This window comes from Macrotis lagotis, chromosome 2 (assembly GCF_037893015.1).
Source record: "Macrotis lagotis isolate mMagLag1 chromosome 2, bilby.v1.9.chrom.fasta, whole genome shotgun sequence".
Classification (NCBI taxonomy): domain Eukaryota; kingdom Metazoa; phylum Chordata; class Mammalia; order Peramelemorphia; family Peramelidae; genus Macrotis; species Macrotis lagotis.
In genome coordinates, this window is record NC_133659.1 from 59,528,403 (window position 1) to 59,543,411 (window position 15,009).

A 15,009-nucleotide genomic window follows, 5' to 3' on the forward strand; every position below is an offset into this window, starting at 1 on the left:
CTCACATTCCCCCAAACCTGATTGTCTTCCTGGGAATCAGGGAATCATTGAACTCATGGAGTTGGAAAGCCACCTGGAAGTTAGCCAATCTAGTCTTCCTCCCCATAATTTGCAAAATCTTGGACCCACAACTATACAACCTGTTTGAAAACTTGTAGTGATGAGAACCCACTACTTTAGGAGGAAAAGCTAAAATAATGATAATGATGATAGCTAGTGTTTCTGTAGTATTTTAAGATTTGAAAAATGCTTTACAAATATTTTCTCATTTTATCCTCTCAATAACTTGAGAAGGTAGATGCTTTTATTAATCCATTCTTTTTTACAGATGAGGAAACGGAGACAGACAAAATTAAGTGATTTGCTCAAAGTCTCACAGCTAGCAAGTGCTAGACTTTAACTCAGGTCTTCCTTACTTCAAGTCCAGTGTTTTATCTACTGCCACACCTATAATATCCTTCTGTTCCTTGATGTCCTTGATTTGATGCTTAACCCATGATTAAATTATCTTCAGTCCTAAGAAAAGGCACTGAAGTCAACTTATTGGATACAGTGCTGAACTTTGGTTCAAATCCTTCCTCAAACACTGATTAGTGTCATCCTGAGGGTACAACACTCTCAGCCTTAGTTTCCCTGCCTGTAAAATTAGGATAATTAATAAGAGGTGATATGAAGATCAAATAAGGTAACAGGTAAAGCAATTTGCAAATCTTAATGTACTAATAAATGCTAAATTTTAGTATTAACTCCTTCTCCCCACTCTGGAAGCTGCCTTTTCATCTCTTAACTAGATAATTGCTTGGTTTCTCTGCTTCAAGCCTCTCCCCATTCCCGCCTATCCTCTATGCTGCTGCGGAAGTGATTTTCCTTAATCATCTGTCTTATTACATTACTCCTCTATTTAATAAATGCCAGTGACTCCCAATTATTTCTATTGGGTGGGAATGAATATGAAGACCTCTGGCTTTTAAAATCCTCCATAACCTTCCTCTAACCCATCTTCTTGTCCTTGTTGCATACATCTTTGCTTCCACACTTGAGGACCAGTCAAACTATCCTATGTTCCTCATACATGGGCCACTCATCATGTCCTGTGATCTCCTATCTCTACACCTTTCCCCATACCTTGAATGTTCTTCTTCCTCCTCCCCACCTCATAGAATTCCTCTCTTCATGCAAGATATATGACTCTCAATAAGGAAGCTTTCCCCTCTTCCCCATAATACTAGGGCCCTCCCTCTCAAATTACTCCATAGTTAACAACTTTATTTTTTTATATTTATACCATGCCTACTTTTATAGAAAAGCAACATGGCATAGCATATGGAACCTTGACTTTGGAGTCATAAAGATTTGGATTTAGGTCCAGACTGATGTGTACTGGATTTATTACCCCCCCCCCCCAGCAAGTAGCTTAATCTTTCACGTTAACTCTCTTGAGACAATATGACATAGAGCAGATATCCACCTACCCTGGCAGAGAAGTTCCTCCCTAGGCAGTTCTTTTAATGATGAAATTACAGGTCTAATCTCTCTCCCCATATTATTTACATATAATTATATATATATGTATATATATATATATAATGTACATTTGCATAGATATACATGTATGTATGTAGGATTATATATACACATATGCATGTATAGGTAATATTTATGCATATGCCTTATAGAAACATTTATAGTATATATATAAAATACATGCATACACATTAAGTTTAAATCTGTCTTCAGATGTTTACTAGCTGTATGATTATGGGGAGGTCACTTGACCACTCTCAGTCTCAGTTTCCTCATTTGTAAAATGAAGATAATAACATCACCTACTTATCTCAAAGATAACATCTTTCTCATTAGAAACTAAATTCTTTGAGAGTAGACATGACTTCAGTCATTATAGCTCCATCTTCAGTCAGTGGCACAGTAGGCGCTAAGTAACTAGTTGACTGAGTGATTGAGTAACCATGGGAAACCCAGATTCTTCAACTCTTAAGAGAAGGAATTGGATTATATAATTTCAAAGATTGTTTGCCCTTCAGAGATCCTATAACCTTGTCCCTGGAGTGGCCTCAAACAACAAATTTTCACTGTGATGTTGCATGAAGAGGCAAGGTTTAATCTAGAGGAAAGAAGCCTTAATAGAGTCTTCAAGTATTGTAAGGTTTTTCACATGGAATTAGCTGAATTAGATGTTTGTTTTACTAAACCCTAGAGAAGAAAAAAAACCTAGAATAAAATGGGCAGATTGATTGACTGATTGATTTTTGTCTCTCGTAATCAAAGGAGAATCAAGTGAATGATGGCATGACTTTCACATTATGTTGATTGTACTGAGGGGAATATTGGTCAAAAATATATGTCTCACTGCCTTTTCCAGAACTGTCATCACCTCATGGTCTGATTTAATAGGGAAACAGTTCTTTTGGTGATGACCTGGATGCTGTGGGAGTCCTTCACCTTTTAGATATGAGTCCCTCCTATATCCACAAGGCATCATGACATTTCATCAGCATTGAGCAAAGTGTTAGTAGATGATTTCTTGGTGACAAATTGGTGACAATATGATGTAACTATTCTGTCTCTCAATGGTCTAATTGCTAATATAGTATTTTTTGAGATAATGATCTTTTGACAATATGCTATAGTTAACCCATCAGAATGGAGAGAAGTTGTGAGGGTTTAAATTCAGGCCTGAAAGTCAGAAGGAACTTCTTTATTAAAGTTAACACAATCTGGTTTAACCAAAATGGTATGCCTTGGGAGGTATTGGTTTTCTCCTAACTAGAGATCTTCAAACAAAAACTATGTGACCACCTGTTCAACAGAGTAAGCCAGGTGGCATAGTCATAGTGTTGGACCTAGGAATACTTAAGTACAGATCTAACCTCAAGCACTTACTATCTGTGTAATCCTGGGGACATCATTTAATCTCTATCATCTTCTTCCTCATCTGTAAAAGGGATTAAAAATAGCTGCTACCTCCCAAAACTGTTAAGAGGATAAACTATACTAATATTGGAGAGCACTCTGCCAACTTAAAAAACCTATATAAATAAATACTATTTGTTGCTCTTATCATTATCTTAAGGATGAGATTGGTTTTTAGGTATGGGTTGGACAAGATGGTCTCCAAGAACCTTTCCAACTCTTAGGTTCTCTATCAACCAGAAAAGCTCATTTGATTTTAAAGTAGCATTAATAAACATAGTATTCAGAATTAGAAAGGTGGTAGACCTTTACATTCTATTGTGCTCAAACCAAATCTGGAATGTTTTATTCTGAATGCCATGTTTTGGGAAGGATGAAGGCAAGCTCGAGCATAGGTAGAAGAAGGTGAAGGAACTCAAAATTATAGTAAAGGAATTTAATATGAAAAAGAGAAGATATAAGGTCTATATTAGTAGAATGGGAGTAATATTGAATTGGAGGAAAAGGAACTGTGTTTGAATCCCAGCTCTGACATTCTCTACTTTTGATGAATTCACTTCAGGCAAATCACTTCACTTTTTCTGTCTTTGCTTTTGGTCTAATAGGGGACAGAACATGACTATATTCCTGAGTACTTGAAAAGCTGTAAGTTTTTTTTTATTTTTTTAAGGCTGTAATTTTTAAAAGGAATTAGATTATTTGACCCCCAGAGGGTAGAATGAGGACTAATGGATGGAATGCAGAATATCGTTCAATGTAAGAAATTTTTAATAAATACATTTCTATAATTAATAACTAAATCTTTCTAAAATGACAGTGGGCTGTTTTGGGAAATGTTCTATTCTCAGTCAAGGAAAGCTTTCAAGTAGATCCTGGATGATTATTTGTTGGATCTGATAGAAGATTTAAAGCTAACTCTATGAATTGGGCCAGAGAACTTCAAGACAATTCCAAGTCTTAGTTCCATATTCCTTTGGATCAGTATTGAAAGTCCTTTAACAGTACAGATGTTATCTAGCAGTATGCTACTGTTGCCCATTGGTATTTTAGCACAAATGATTTGTCACATGATTTACCTTTTACCCATCGAGGCTCTAGAAATGGACTGCCAGAGTTATTATTATGCTAGATTGAGTCACAGTTCAGAGTTCTGATAAATGGACACAGATTAAGAAACATGAGTCACTGTCTGGAAAGGCAGGTCCCACTGGACTCCACAGCTAGAGCTCCACACACCCACGACTACCCAGAGGCATTAGTCACAGCACGAGGGATGAGGGGAGTGAGGGGAATAAAGGCAAAAGGGGTAAAGTTGATTTTCACTTCCCTTATAATTTTTCACTATGGTAGTCTCGCTACTCGCACAGATACTGTGAAGAGAATATAAACTCGGGTTTAGACACCGTATCAGAAACTCTTGCATGTAGTATCAGCTTTCTGAGTTGTATTTTGGAGAAAGAGGAGAAGAGATATCCAAGTCCTAAGGGAAAGGCAACCTCAGATTTGGAAGGAAGAAGATCAAGGATGGCAGGGCAGGATTAAGACAATAATCTTTTTTCAGATAGGTGAGATTTCATGATATAAGCAAAAAAGAAATCTATGTTTCAGTAGCCACTTCTAGATATAACTCCCTCCTTAAGCCAGCCCCAGTGACTCCAATCATCATCATTCTTTACATGTTTCAATTCCTATAGCTTTGGCTTTTTGTGATAGGCTTTGGGTCCATCACTAAAAATTGCTATACAAGGTTTTGAAATTAGTGCAATAATGGGTCACAGAATAGTTAAGTGTCTGGCCAAAATGACTTACATACTAAGTGGCAAAGCCAATGAATGGGATAAAGTCTGAGATTTCTTCAGTAGAATATTATAGATTAGAAATAGTTGAGCTGTGTGTTATGTCTCTTCTACCCCCTCCTTCCCTGACAAACAACTTAATGTTACCTTGAGGGAAATGTAAAGAGTAAACTGACCCTGTCTTATCTGGATTGAAGTCCAGATGTTTCTACATCTGGAGGGGGAGAATCTGTCTCTGTTTGAATTATACACTTTTTCTTTAGATTAATTTGTGCTTCTAGATTGTGAAGACCACATTCCCCACTAAAGAGGATGGGTCAGTGGGGGGTGGGATCACTTTAGAATAAATAGATTTTTGGATTCCTTGCTCCAGTACACCTCTCTCCTTGTTTTCAGGCAGAGTTGGGGGGGGGGGGATCCAATTCTCAACAATTGAATAAAACTTTTCTCTTCATACCTTGAGAAAATCTCCAACTTTATAGTGGGTAGATTCATTTCACACATCAAGATTTGAACTTGGGTTTGCGGCCCCAGATCTAGCTTTCTTTCCAGTTTGCCTCTTCATATCCCTTGATAATTTGTAACAATTACTATAAGACTTTACTGTCTTATCTGAGACTGTGCTAAGATTATGTAGCATCTAACGCAATCACTTTTTAAGAAACTGCAAGGCCCAATTTTCCTACTCCCTCACTCTTTTCCACTCCTAAGGAAAGTAATGACGTGCCCAGATAGACCACAATCCCCCTAATCTGCTTGCTCTACCTCTAGAGGGAAAACAGGAGTTGTGAGTAGGGAATATTCACGTCTGGGGCCCAAACTGGGCTGCCCAGCTCAGAAGGTTTGCCTCGCTGGGGAAGACTGTCCTTCAGGGCAGGGAAAATCTTTCAAGAACTGGTTCCACAGGCTGAGTTCACCCTCAGGTCACATGCCTTCTGGTTGCATATGAATGAATGTTTAAAAAAAAGCTAAAGCCATTTCAGTTCTTTTTAATCATCCCTGAGGTTAAAGGGAGGTGAGAAGAGTTTTGGGGAAGTGTGGGATGAAGGAGGATTCCAAGTTAGTTACAAGACAGAATCAAAGGTTAACATAGGGACCAACAGGGATGGTCATTTGTTTTTCGTCTCCAATTCTTGAGGCCCAGTGTTTTAAAATTCCTCCCAATCTTATCCAAAATTTGCTCACAATCCTGACTCATTCCTGAGCTTCATTTCTTTCCAGATTTATGGAGGGGTGGAGTATTGACTCAATCTGAATTATTTCACTTTTCCCTTGACTATCTATGAATTTATAGTTGTCATCATATTCCCATGTTAGATGTAGGGAGGGATTTACTGAATAAATGAATGAGTGAATAGGTTTACAGAATGAATGAATAAATATATGAATCATAGGATCATAAAGTATGATAACAGAAAGGGACATTATAGTTTATCTAGTCCAATCTATTCATTTTTGCAAATAAATGAATTTGGTGTTCAGAGAAGACAGTGAGTAAAGAAACAAAATGTCCTGTCTTAGGCTTTGATGTTGTAGCTGCATTGGAGGTAGGTGAAACAGAATATTTAGGATAAGTTAAAATGATGGAATAGAAGAAGCATTCAGCAGACCTTTTTCAACATTCCCCTCTGAACCATTTTAAAATAATACCTCAAATCAAATTCTGTAGTGGCATAACTGAGAAAAGATCAAAGTGAAATATTCTTCCAGCCCATGACAACTTAGAAGGGCAGAGAGATCTGTGGCATGAGGGAAGAGGTTGACCCAAAGCTCACATGGATGAAGCATCAATTGGTGGCACTAGGTAGTGGAATCAGCCAGAGAGGGTAAGGGGCCCTGGCAACTGGTCAGAAAGAGATTACAGAGGACCTCTGTGCTAACACAGTTTGTAAAACTAGATACTACTCTGAAATGCCATTGTCTATGCCCACTTGTGGGTCATAGTTCAAGCTTGGACAGGAATGCTCAGGAGCAGAAGCCTTGATGAGCAGTATCACTTTGTTTCACAAGGATTCTGGAACCCTGAGGAAGAGTATTGCTTGTGACCTCGCAGAAATAGGGATGCTGAATGATATTACTTCTGGTTCCAAGAGATCAGAAACCCTAATGAATGCATCAATTGTGGATCAGGAGCTCTTCCTGAGTAGAGATCAGATCACACCACCAAAACCTTCCAAACCACCAGAACAAGATCTGAAAATATCACTTTGTAAAAGCTGAAACTTGAGACATTGCCCCTACTCATTCCATTCCAGTAACAGAGCACAACTTTAACAAAAAGTTCATGAATTGAGCCAGAAAATGAGCAAACAACAACCAAAAAGTCCTGACCTGACCCTTCCCTGGTGACAGGGAAGATCAAGACACAAACTCAGAAGACAAATAAAGTCAAAATTGCTACAAGCAAAAGCCTCAAAGGGGAAAAAAAAAGTATTGGACACAAACCCAACAAATATAATTTATAAAATTAAATAAGGGTGTTAGGGGGAAATTTGGTAAAAATGAGAGCAAAGGAAGAAAAATATAAAAATGTAATGAACAGCTTGGTAAAAGAGGAACAAAAATAATGAAGAAAACAATAGATTAAAGAAACAGAATTAGCCAAATGGAAAAAAGAAGTACAAAAGCTCATTGAAGAAAATAATAGTGGGGACCTCAACTTTCTCCTCTCAGAGATAGATAAATTAACCATAAAATAAATGAAAAAGAAGTTAAGGAGATGAACACAATCTTTAAAAAGTCAGATATGATAAATCTCTGGAAAAAACTGGAAGAGAATAGAAAGGAGTATATCTTTTTCTCAGCTCTACATGGCACCCTCATAAAAAATGACCATGTATTAGAGTCATAAAAGTCTCAACCAAATACAAAAACTGAAATATTAAATTCACCCTTTTCAGACCACAATGCAATAAAAGTCACAGTAAGGTCCTTGGAGGCCTAGATTCAAAATTAATTGTAGACGAAGTAATTCAGTCCTAAAGAATTAGGGAGTCAAAGAGCAAGTTACAGAAATAATCAATAATTTTATTAAAGAGAATGATAGCAAGTAGACAGCATTTCAAATTTTGTGGGATGTAGCCAAAGCAGTATTTGGAGGAAAATTTGTAATTCTAAATATGTTCATCACTAAAAGAGAGAAAGAGCAAATCAATAAATTAGGCATGTAGCTAAAAAAAAACTAGAAAAAAAAAACAAATTAAAATTTCCCAATTAAACATCAAAATGGAAATCCAAAAACTCAAAGGAAAGTTTAATAAAATTAAAAGCAAAAATTTGGAGTTAATTTTATGAAACACCCCCCCTGCACTAAAAATAGATAAACCTTTGCTTAATTTTATTTCAAAAAGAACCAAATTTATAATGTGAAAAATGAAAAGGATAATGTATGCCAATGGAGATGAAATTAAAGCAATTATTAGGAGTTATTTTGCTCAACTATATGCTAATAAAACTAACACTTAAGTAAAATTTATGAATATTTATAAAAATATAAACTACTTAGATTAACAAAAGAGGAAAATATAATACTTAAATAACCCTGATTTATAAAAAAGGAAACTGAATAAGACATCAGTGAGCTCCTTAGGAAAAATTTCCCAGGACCAGATGGATTTACAAATTAATTCTACCAGACATTTATGGAATAATGAATCTCATTGCTATATAAATTATTTGGAAAAAATAAGTAAAGAAGGAGTCTTACAAATATGTTTTTGATTCCTAAACCAGGGAGAACAAAAAAAAAAAAGAAAGAAAACTATAGACCAATCCTTAATGGATATTCATGCAAAAATTTAGATAAAATGCTATATTTCAGTAATAAAACACAAAGATCATACATTATGACCGAGTGGAATTTATACCAGGAATGCAAAACTGGTTCAATATCAGGAAAACTATTGCATAATTGACCAAATCAATATCAAAAATAATAACAATTATACAATATCCTTTCATATTAAAAACACTAGAAATCATGGGAATAAAAAATGAAACCTTTAAAGCCATGAGTAAGCATTATCTGTAATGGAAATAATGATCAGGAGTGAAGCAAAGATGTCTTCTATTATTCAATATTGTATTAGAAATGCTAATTATATCAATGAGACAAGAAAAAGAAATAGACAATGAGGTAACAAACTATCACTTTTTGCAGATATGATGGTAGACTTCAAGAACCCTAGAGAATCAACTAAAAAACAAATTGAAACAGTTAACAAGTTTAGCAAAGTTTTAGGTATGAAATTAAATGACATAAATCATCAGCATTTCTATAAACTATCAATCAAACCAAGTAACAAGGGGCAGCTAGGTGGCACAGTGGATAGAGTGCTGGTCCTGGAGTCAGGAGTAACTGAGTTCAAATCCAGCCTCAGACACTTAATAATTACCTAGCTGTGTGGCCTTGGGCAAGCCACTTAACCCCATTTGCCTTGGAAAAACCTAAAAAAATATATATATATACTAAAACCAAGTAACAAAAGGGAGAAAAAGGAATTTCATTAAAATAACTGTAGGTCATATAAAATTCTTGGACATCTATTTGTCAAGATAAATCCAAGGACTCTGAAAATAATTACAAAATGCTTTTCACACAAATACAGATCTAAGTGAATGGAAAAATATTACTTGTTTATGGGTAGACTGAGTTAATAAAATAAAAATGACAATTATATTTAAATTAATTTATTTATTGCTATATCAATCAAACTACTGATGAATTATTTTCCAGAGCTAGAAAAAAAATTTCATCTGGAAGAATAAAAGGTCAAGAATATCAAGGGAATCAATGAAAAATTGTGAAGGAGGTTGGCCTAGAAGTACCAGATTTCAAACGAAATTACAAAAGCAGTAATCATGAAAATAATCTGGTACTGGTTAAGAAATAGCATGGTGTATCAGTGAAATAGGTTAGGTGAATGATAAATGGCAGTAAATGACCTTAGTGATCTAATATTTCTAGTTAATATTTTGGCAAACCCAGATATCCAAGCTTTGGGGTAAGAACTCACCATCTGATAAAAATTGCTGGGGAAACTGCAAAACAGTTTGGCAGAAAGTAGGTAAAGACTAACATCTCATACCATATATCAAAATAAGATCAAAATGAATAATTTAGATATAAAGGGTGATATCATAATTAAATTAGAGGAACTTGGAAAAATATGTGTCAGAGCTATGACTAAGGAAACATTTATGACCAAATACATGATAGAAAAAATCATGGGAGTAAAATGTGTAATTTTGATGACTTAAATTTAAAAGTCTTTTGCACAGACAAAGCTACTGTAGCCAAAATTAGAAGGTAAACAGGATACTAGGTGAAGGGAATAAATATCACAGCAAGTATGTCTGATAAAAGCCTCATTTTCACTATTTTTAAAGAACTAAACCAATGTATAACTGTATTAAAAAAAAAACTATTTCCCAGTTGATAAATGGTCAAAGGATATGAACAGGCAGTTTTCAAAAGAAAAAACATCAAAGCTAGCAATATCACATTTTTTAAAATTCAGTAGTAATTAGAAAAATGCAAATAAATACAACTCCGAGTATCATCTCACACCTATCATATTAACTAACAGGACAGAAAAGGAATTTCTAGAGAGAATATGGAAAACTTGGATAGCTAATGCATCACTGGTGGAGTTGTGAACTAGGTTAACCATTCTGAATAATAATTTTTTACTATGCCCTAAGGACTATAAAACTAAGCATACCCTTTGACCCAGCAACACAATTAACTGTCTTTACCCCAAAAAAGATCAAAGAAAAGAGGAAAGAATCTACTTGTGCAAAAAATATTTATAACAGTTCTTTTTGAGGTGGCAAAAAACTGGAAATGGCCATCACCTGATGAATGACTGATCAAGTTACGTTATAGAATTGTGATGGAATACTACCTTGCTGTAAGAAATGATGAGCAGCACACCTTACACCAAGATAAGGTCAAAATGGGTACAGGAATTATACATAAAGGGTGATACCATAGGTCAATGAAGAGAACAAGGAATAGTTTATCAGTTAGACCTATGGAGAAGAGTTTATGACCAAATAAGAGATAGAGAACATTACAAAATACACAAAATGAATAATTTTGATTACATTAAATTAAAAAGGGTTTACACAGATAAAATTAATGCAACCAAGATTAGAAGAAACACAGAAAGCTGGGAAACAGTTTTTTTATAGCTAGCATTTCCATTAAAGGATTCATTTCTAAAGTATAGATAAATGAGTCAATTTATAAGAATACAAGTCATTCACCAACTGGTAAATAGTCAGAGGATATGAACAGGCAGTTTTCAGATGAAGAAATTAAAGCTATCGATAGTCAAATGAAAAGATGCTCTAAGTCATTGATAGAAATTAAAACAATTCTGAAGTATCACCTCATACCCATCAGATTGGCCAATATGATAAAAAAGGAAAATGATTATTGTGGAAGGGGCATGTAGAAAAACTGTGCTGTTGGTAGAGTTGTGAACCATTCTGGAGAGCAATTTGTAACTATGCCCAAAGGGTGATAGAAGTGTTCCTACCCCTTGTTTCAATAATACCACTACTAGGTCTGTATCCTAAAGAGATCATAAAAAGGGGGGGGGGGGGAAGATCCTCAAGTACAAAAATATTTATAGCAACTCTATAGTGGCAAAGAATTGGAAATTGAGGGAATGCCCATCAGTTGGAACAAATTATGGTATATGAATGTGATGGAGCACTATTGTTCTGTAAGAAAATGATGGGGGGGGCAGCTAGGTGGTGTAGTGGATAAAGCACTGGCCCTGGAGTCAGGAGGACCTGGGTTCAAATCCGGTCTCAGACACTTAATAATTACCTAGCTGTGTGGCCTTGGGCAAGCCACTTAACCCTGTTTGCCTTACAAAAAAAAAAAAACAAGAAATGATGAGATTTCCAGATTTCCAGAAAATCCTGAAAAAGCTTGTACTAATTGGTACTGAATGAAGTGAGCAGAACCAGAAGAACATTGTGATGGTCAGTTATGATGAATTTGGCTCTTCTCAGCAGTTCAATGATCAAGGACAATTCTGAAAGACTTGTCATGAAAAATGCCATCCACATCCAGAAAAAAACTACTGAGTCTAAATGCTGACTAAAATATACTATTTTCACTTTTTTTAAAATTAGTTTTATTTTTTCCTTCTAATAGTTTTCCCTTTTATTCTGTTTAACATGGTTGCACATGTATAACTTATATCAGATTATTCACTGTTAAGGAGTGGGAGGAGGGAAGGGAGGGAAGTAGAAAAATGTGAAACTCCAAATCTTACCAAAAGTTGCATGTAATTAGAGGAAAAAAAAATTTTAAAGAAAAAAAAAGGAAGAAATGATGAGCAGGATGGTTTCAGAAAAATCTGGGAAGACCTATAAAAAACAGAAGCTAAGTGAAAGGAGAAGAACCAGGAAAAAATTGTACACAATGACAGCAATATTATAAGGATAATCAATTGCAAAAGGCTTAGCTACTCTATCTTGGATACAATGATCCAAGACGATTCTGAAGTAGGATGTAAGAGCTATCTATTTCCAGAAAGAGAACTGGTGAATGCCGAGTGCAGATTAATGTACACTTTAAAAAAATTTTTTTTCTGTTTTTTTGTTATTTGTTTTTGTGTTTTCTCTTACAACATGGCTAATATGGAAATGTGTTTTGCATCACTTCACATATATAATAAATATTAAATTGCTTGTCTTTTAAAGATGGGGGAATTGGGGGGGGAGGGAGAGAATTTAGAACTTAAGTATAAAAATCGATATTAAAATATTTTCCATTGAAATTTTCCATTTTCAATGGGAAAATAGTTAATAAAATCATATGTGCATGTTTGTATATATCAGGTTTATTTGTTTTTTAAGGATGTAGGCAAAGCTACTCTCCCAGCACCTTAGAAGAATTTGGTCAGAATGAGACCTGAGATGCCTATGATTATCCTCCTTGTAAGAACAAGCTTGTAAAACACAAATTCAATTTGATTACAAGCATGAGTTTGTTCATGGTAACAAATTAATTCTAGAGATAGGCAGCCAGATGGTGAAGTAAATAAGAGCAGAAGTCAGGAAGACCTGAATTCAAATCCTGCCCCAAACACTTAAGAGATGTATGAACCTGAGTAAGTTATATAATCTCTGTTTATCTCTGTTTTTCTCATTTGTAAAATAGAGATTATAATAGCATCTTCCTCCCACGACTGTCATCAGGATCAAATGAAGTATATCTATAATACTTCCAATTCTTAAAGCAGTATTTAGAACACTAGTTATTTTTAGTATTGTTGTTCTTGTTATAGATTTAGAGCTGAAAAAGACTTTAAACATCATCTACTTCACTTTCATCATTTTTATAAGTGGGAAAACTAAAGTCCATAGGGGTTAAGTGACTTGCCCAAGGTCACAAAAATATTAAGAGATAGTCAGAACTAGCACCCAAGATCCAATGCCGGTCCCCCCCTTTTTAAACCATCTTTAGCTCTTGATTTGAATCGCTAATCCCAATAAGTGAAGGGCAGAGAACAGATCTGAGAATCCAGAGGGCATGAAGCAATTGTGCTGTTTAGAGGATATGCAGAGAATAAAGCAAATGTAGACTATGGCATATTATTGCCCAATGAGGGTTTTTCTGTTAGAGCTAAATATCAAAGACGAGTGTTACAACAGGTGGTTGACTAAGGAAAACAAGAATTTCCTGATAATTAAGGCTGTCGCAAACCAAAATGGACTACCATATAGGGTTCTAAATCCTCATCACTGAAAGTGTTCAAGATGAAATTGTGTGACAAGAATTCCTTCATCAAGTGGTAGAGAAGATATTAAAGATTTTATCAAATATTGCAGGATTGGTATCAAAGTTCCAAGACTCCGTACAGAGGGTTTCTGTCCTTTTCCTAAATTGTCCATGACTTCTGCAATGTCCTTAGCCAAAATGGCCCCCCACAATTCATAATCTCTTATTTTAAAAGGAAATTCTTCTCAAGAAAAGATTCTGTTCCTTGCTCTGCTAAAGTCTTGCTCAAGTACACGGACCACTCACATAAATCCTTAGCTTTCTTCCCTGTGGAACCTGTGTGGCCAGTAATGGCCAGAGACCTAGTCTCCTAGTTAGGAAGATCCATGTTGAAATCCCATCTCTGATATACATGGGAGACATTTTACCCCAACAATACTCTAAGAATCTAAGGTGCCTGTCTGAAACTACCTTAGGAAATCACAATTCCAGTTTAGAAAGACAGACAACTCAACATATTTTTTAAAAAAAACATTCTTTTCTGTTTCTCCTCAGGCCTTTGAAAGCAGTTTCTGAAATGCTAGCCTGTTTACCATGTTAGATGAGGACTTCCGTGTCATTTTTACTAGATAGCAAATGAGAACTATTCCATTATTATTAATGGCCTCACATTGAGGTTCCTGGTCTGTCCAGAAATAGCAAAAATTTCCTTTGTTCTCTATACTAAGAGGACAGGGAAGATACCCAGGCTCCACCCTGTATGCCAACCACCTCTTCTCTCCCCACTGTTGTTCCTAGAAATGGGAAAATCATGATATTTACTCACAAGCAGAGAAAATGAAGAGCAGGGGTCTCATCTTCCCCACCACGGTCTCACACTTTTATCACAAATCCTAGTTAGTTCGTTCGTCTATTAAGACTTAAGTTTACTTAACCTGTTAAGGCAAGTGGATTTTCTCTCCGTCTCTTCACTTTTCTATTAACTGTACCCTCTCTGCCCCTGGACTGAAAGGTGAGGCTGGACTTTACCCACCTGCCACACCTCCCAGATGAGTAGATCTAGAACTTCCTTCTTCCTGCTATCTAATTTCATTATATACAGGTTTATAACTATCATTGGTGCTTTCCACAAGGGGTGGGATTTGTTTATTGCAAACAGGAAAGTGTTCTCATGAAATGAAAAGAGAATCACAAACAGAAGGGTTTCTCAGTCCACTATAAAATGTTGGGTGTTTCCCTCCAGGAAAGAAAATTTGCAAGGCATAGTATAAAGTATCATTCCTTTTGTCTTTCATACACCTCCCTTATGAAAATGCCTACCTGCAGAGAGTGGAACAGAGGTGACCTAGTGAGGTTTATATAAGTGAAAGAATAGCTAAATAAAACTCATTCTGCAGTCCAGCTCTTCCATGAAGCACCTTCTGAGTTTATGAGCAGAAGCTAAGCATAAAAGGAAGAAGACATGTTCATTTTATTGACAAGAAAACATTTCTCAGTTTACTTTTTCTCTGCCTCCTTAGGGTATGAAAGCGGCTA

General features: G+C 35.6%; 1 protein-coding gene across 1 annotated transcript in view; it reads right to left on the reverse strand.

Annotated features, from left to right (window-relative positions):
• GPA33 (glycoprotein A33) overlaps positions 1-14,472 on the reverse strand; it is a 51,310-nt gene extending 36,838 nt beyond the window's left edge. Inside the window, exon 1 of the mRNA XM_074220362.1 lies at positions 14,300-14,472. Within this exon, the coding sequence (XP_074076463.1) occupies positions 14,300-14,330 (31 nt within the window). The 5' untranslated portion in view covers positions 14,331-14,472. The remainder of the gene's footprint in view (positions 1-14,299) is intronic.
• Positions 14,473-15,009: the final 537 nt, after the last annotated feature.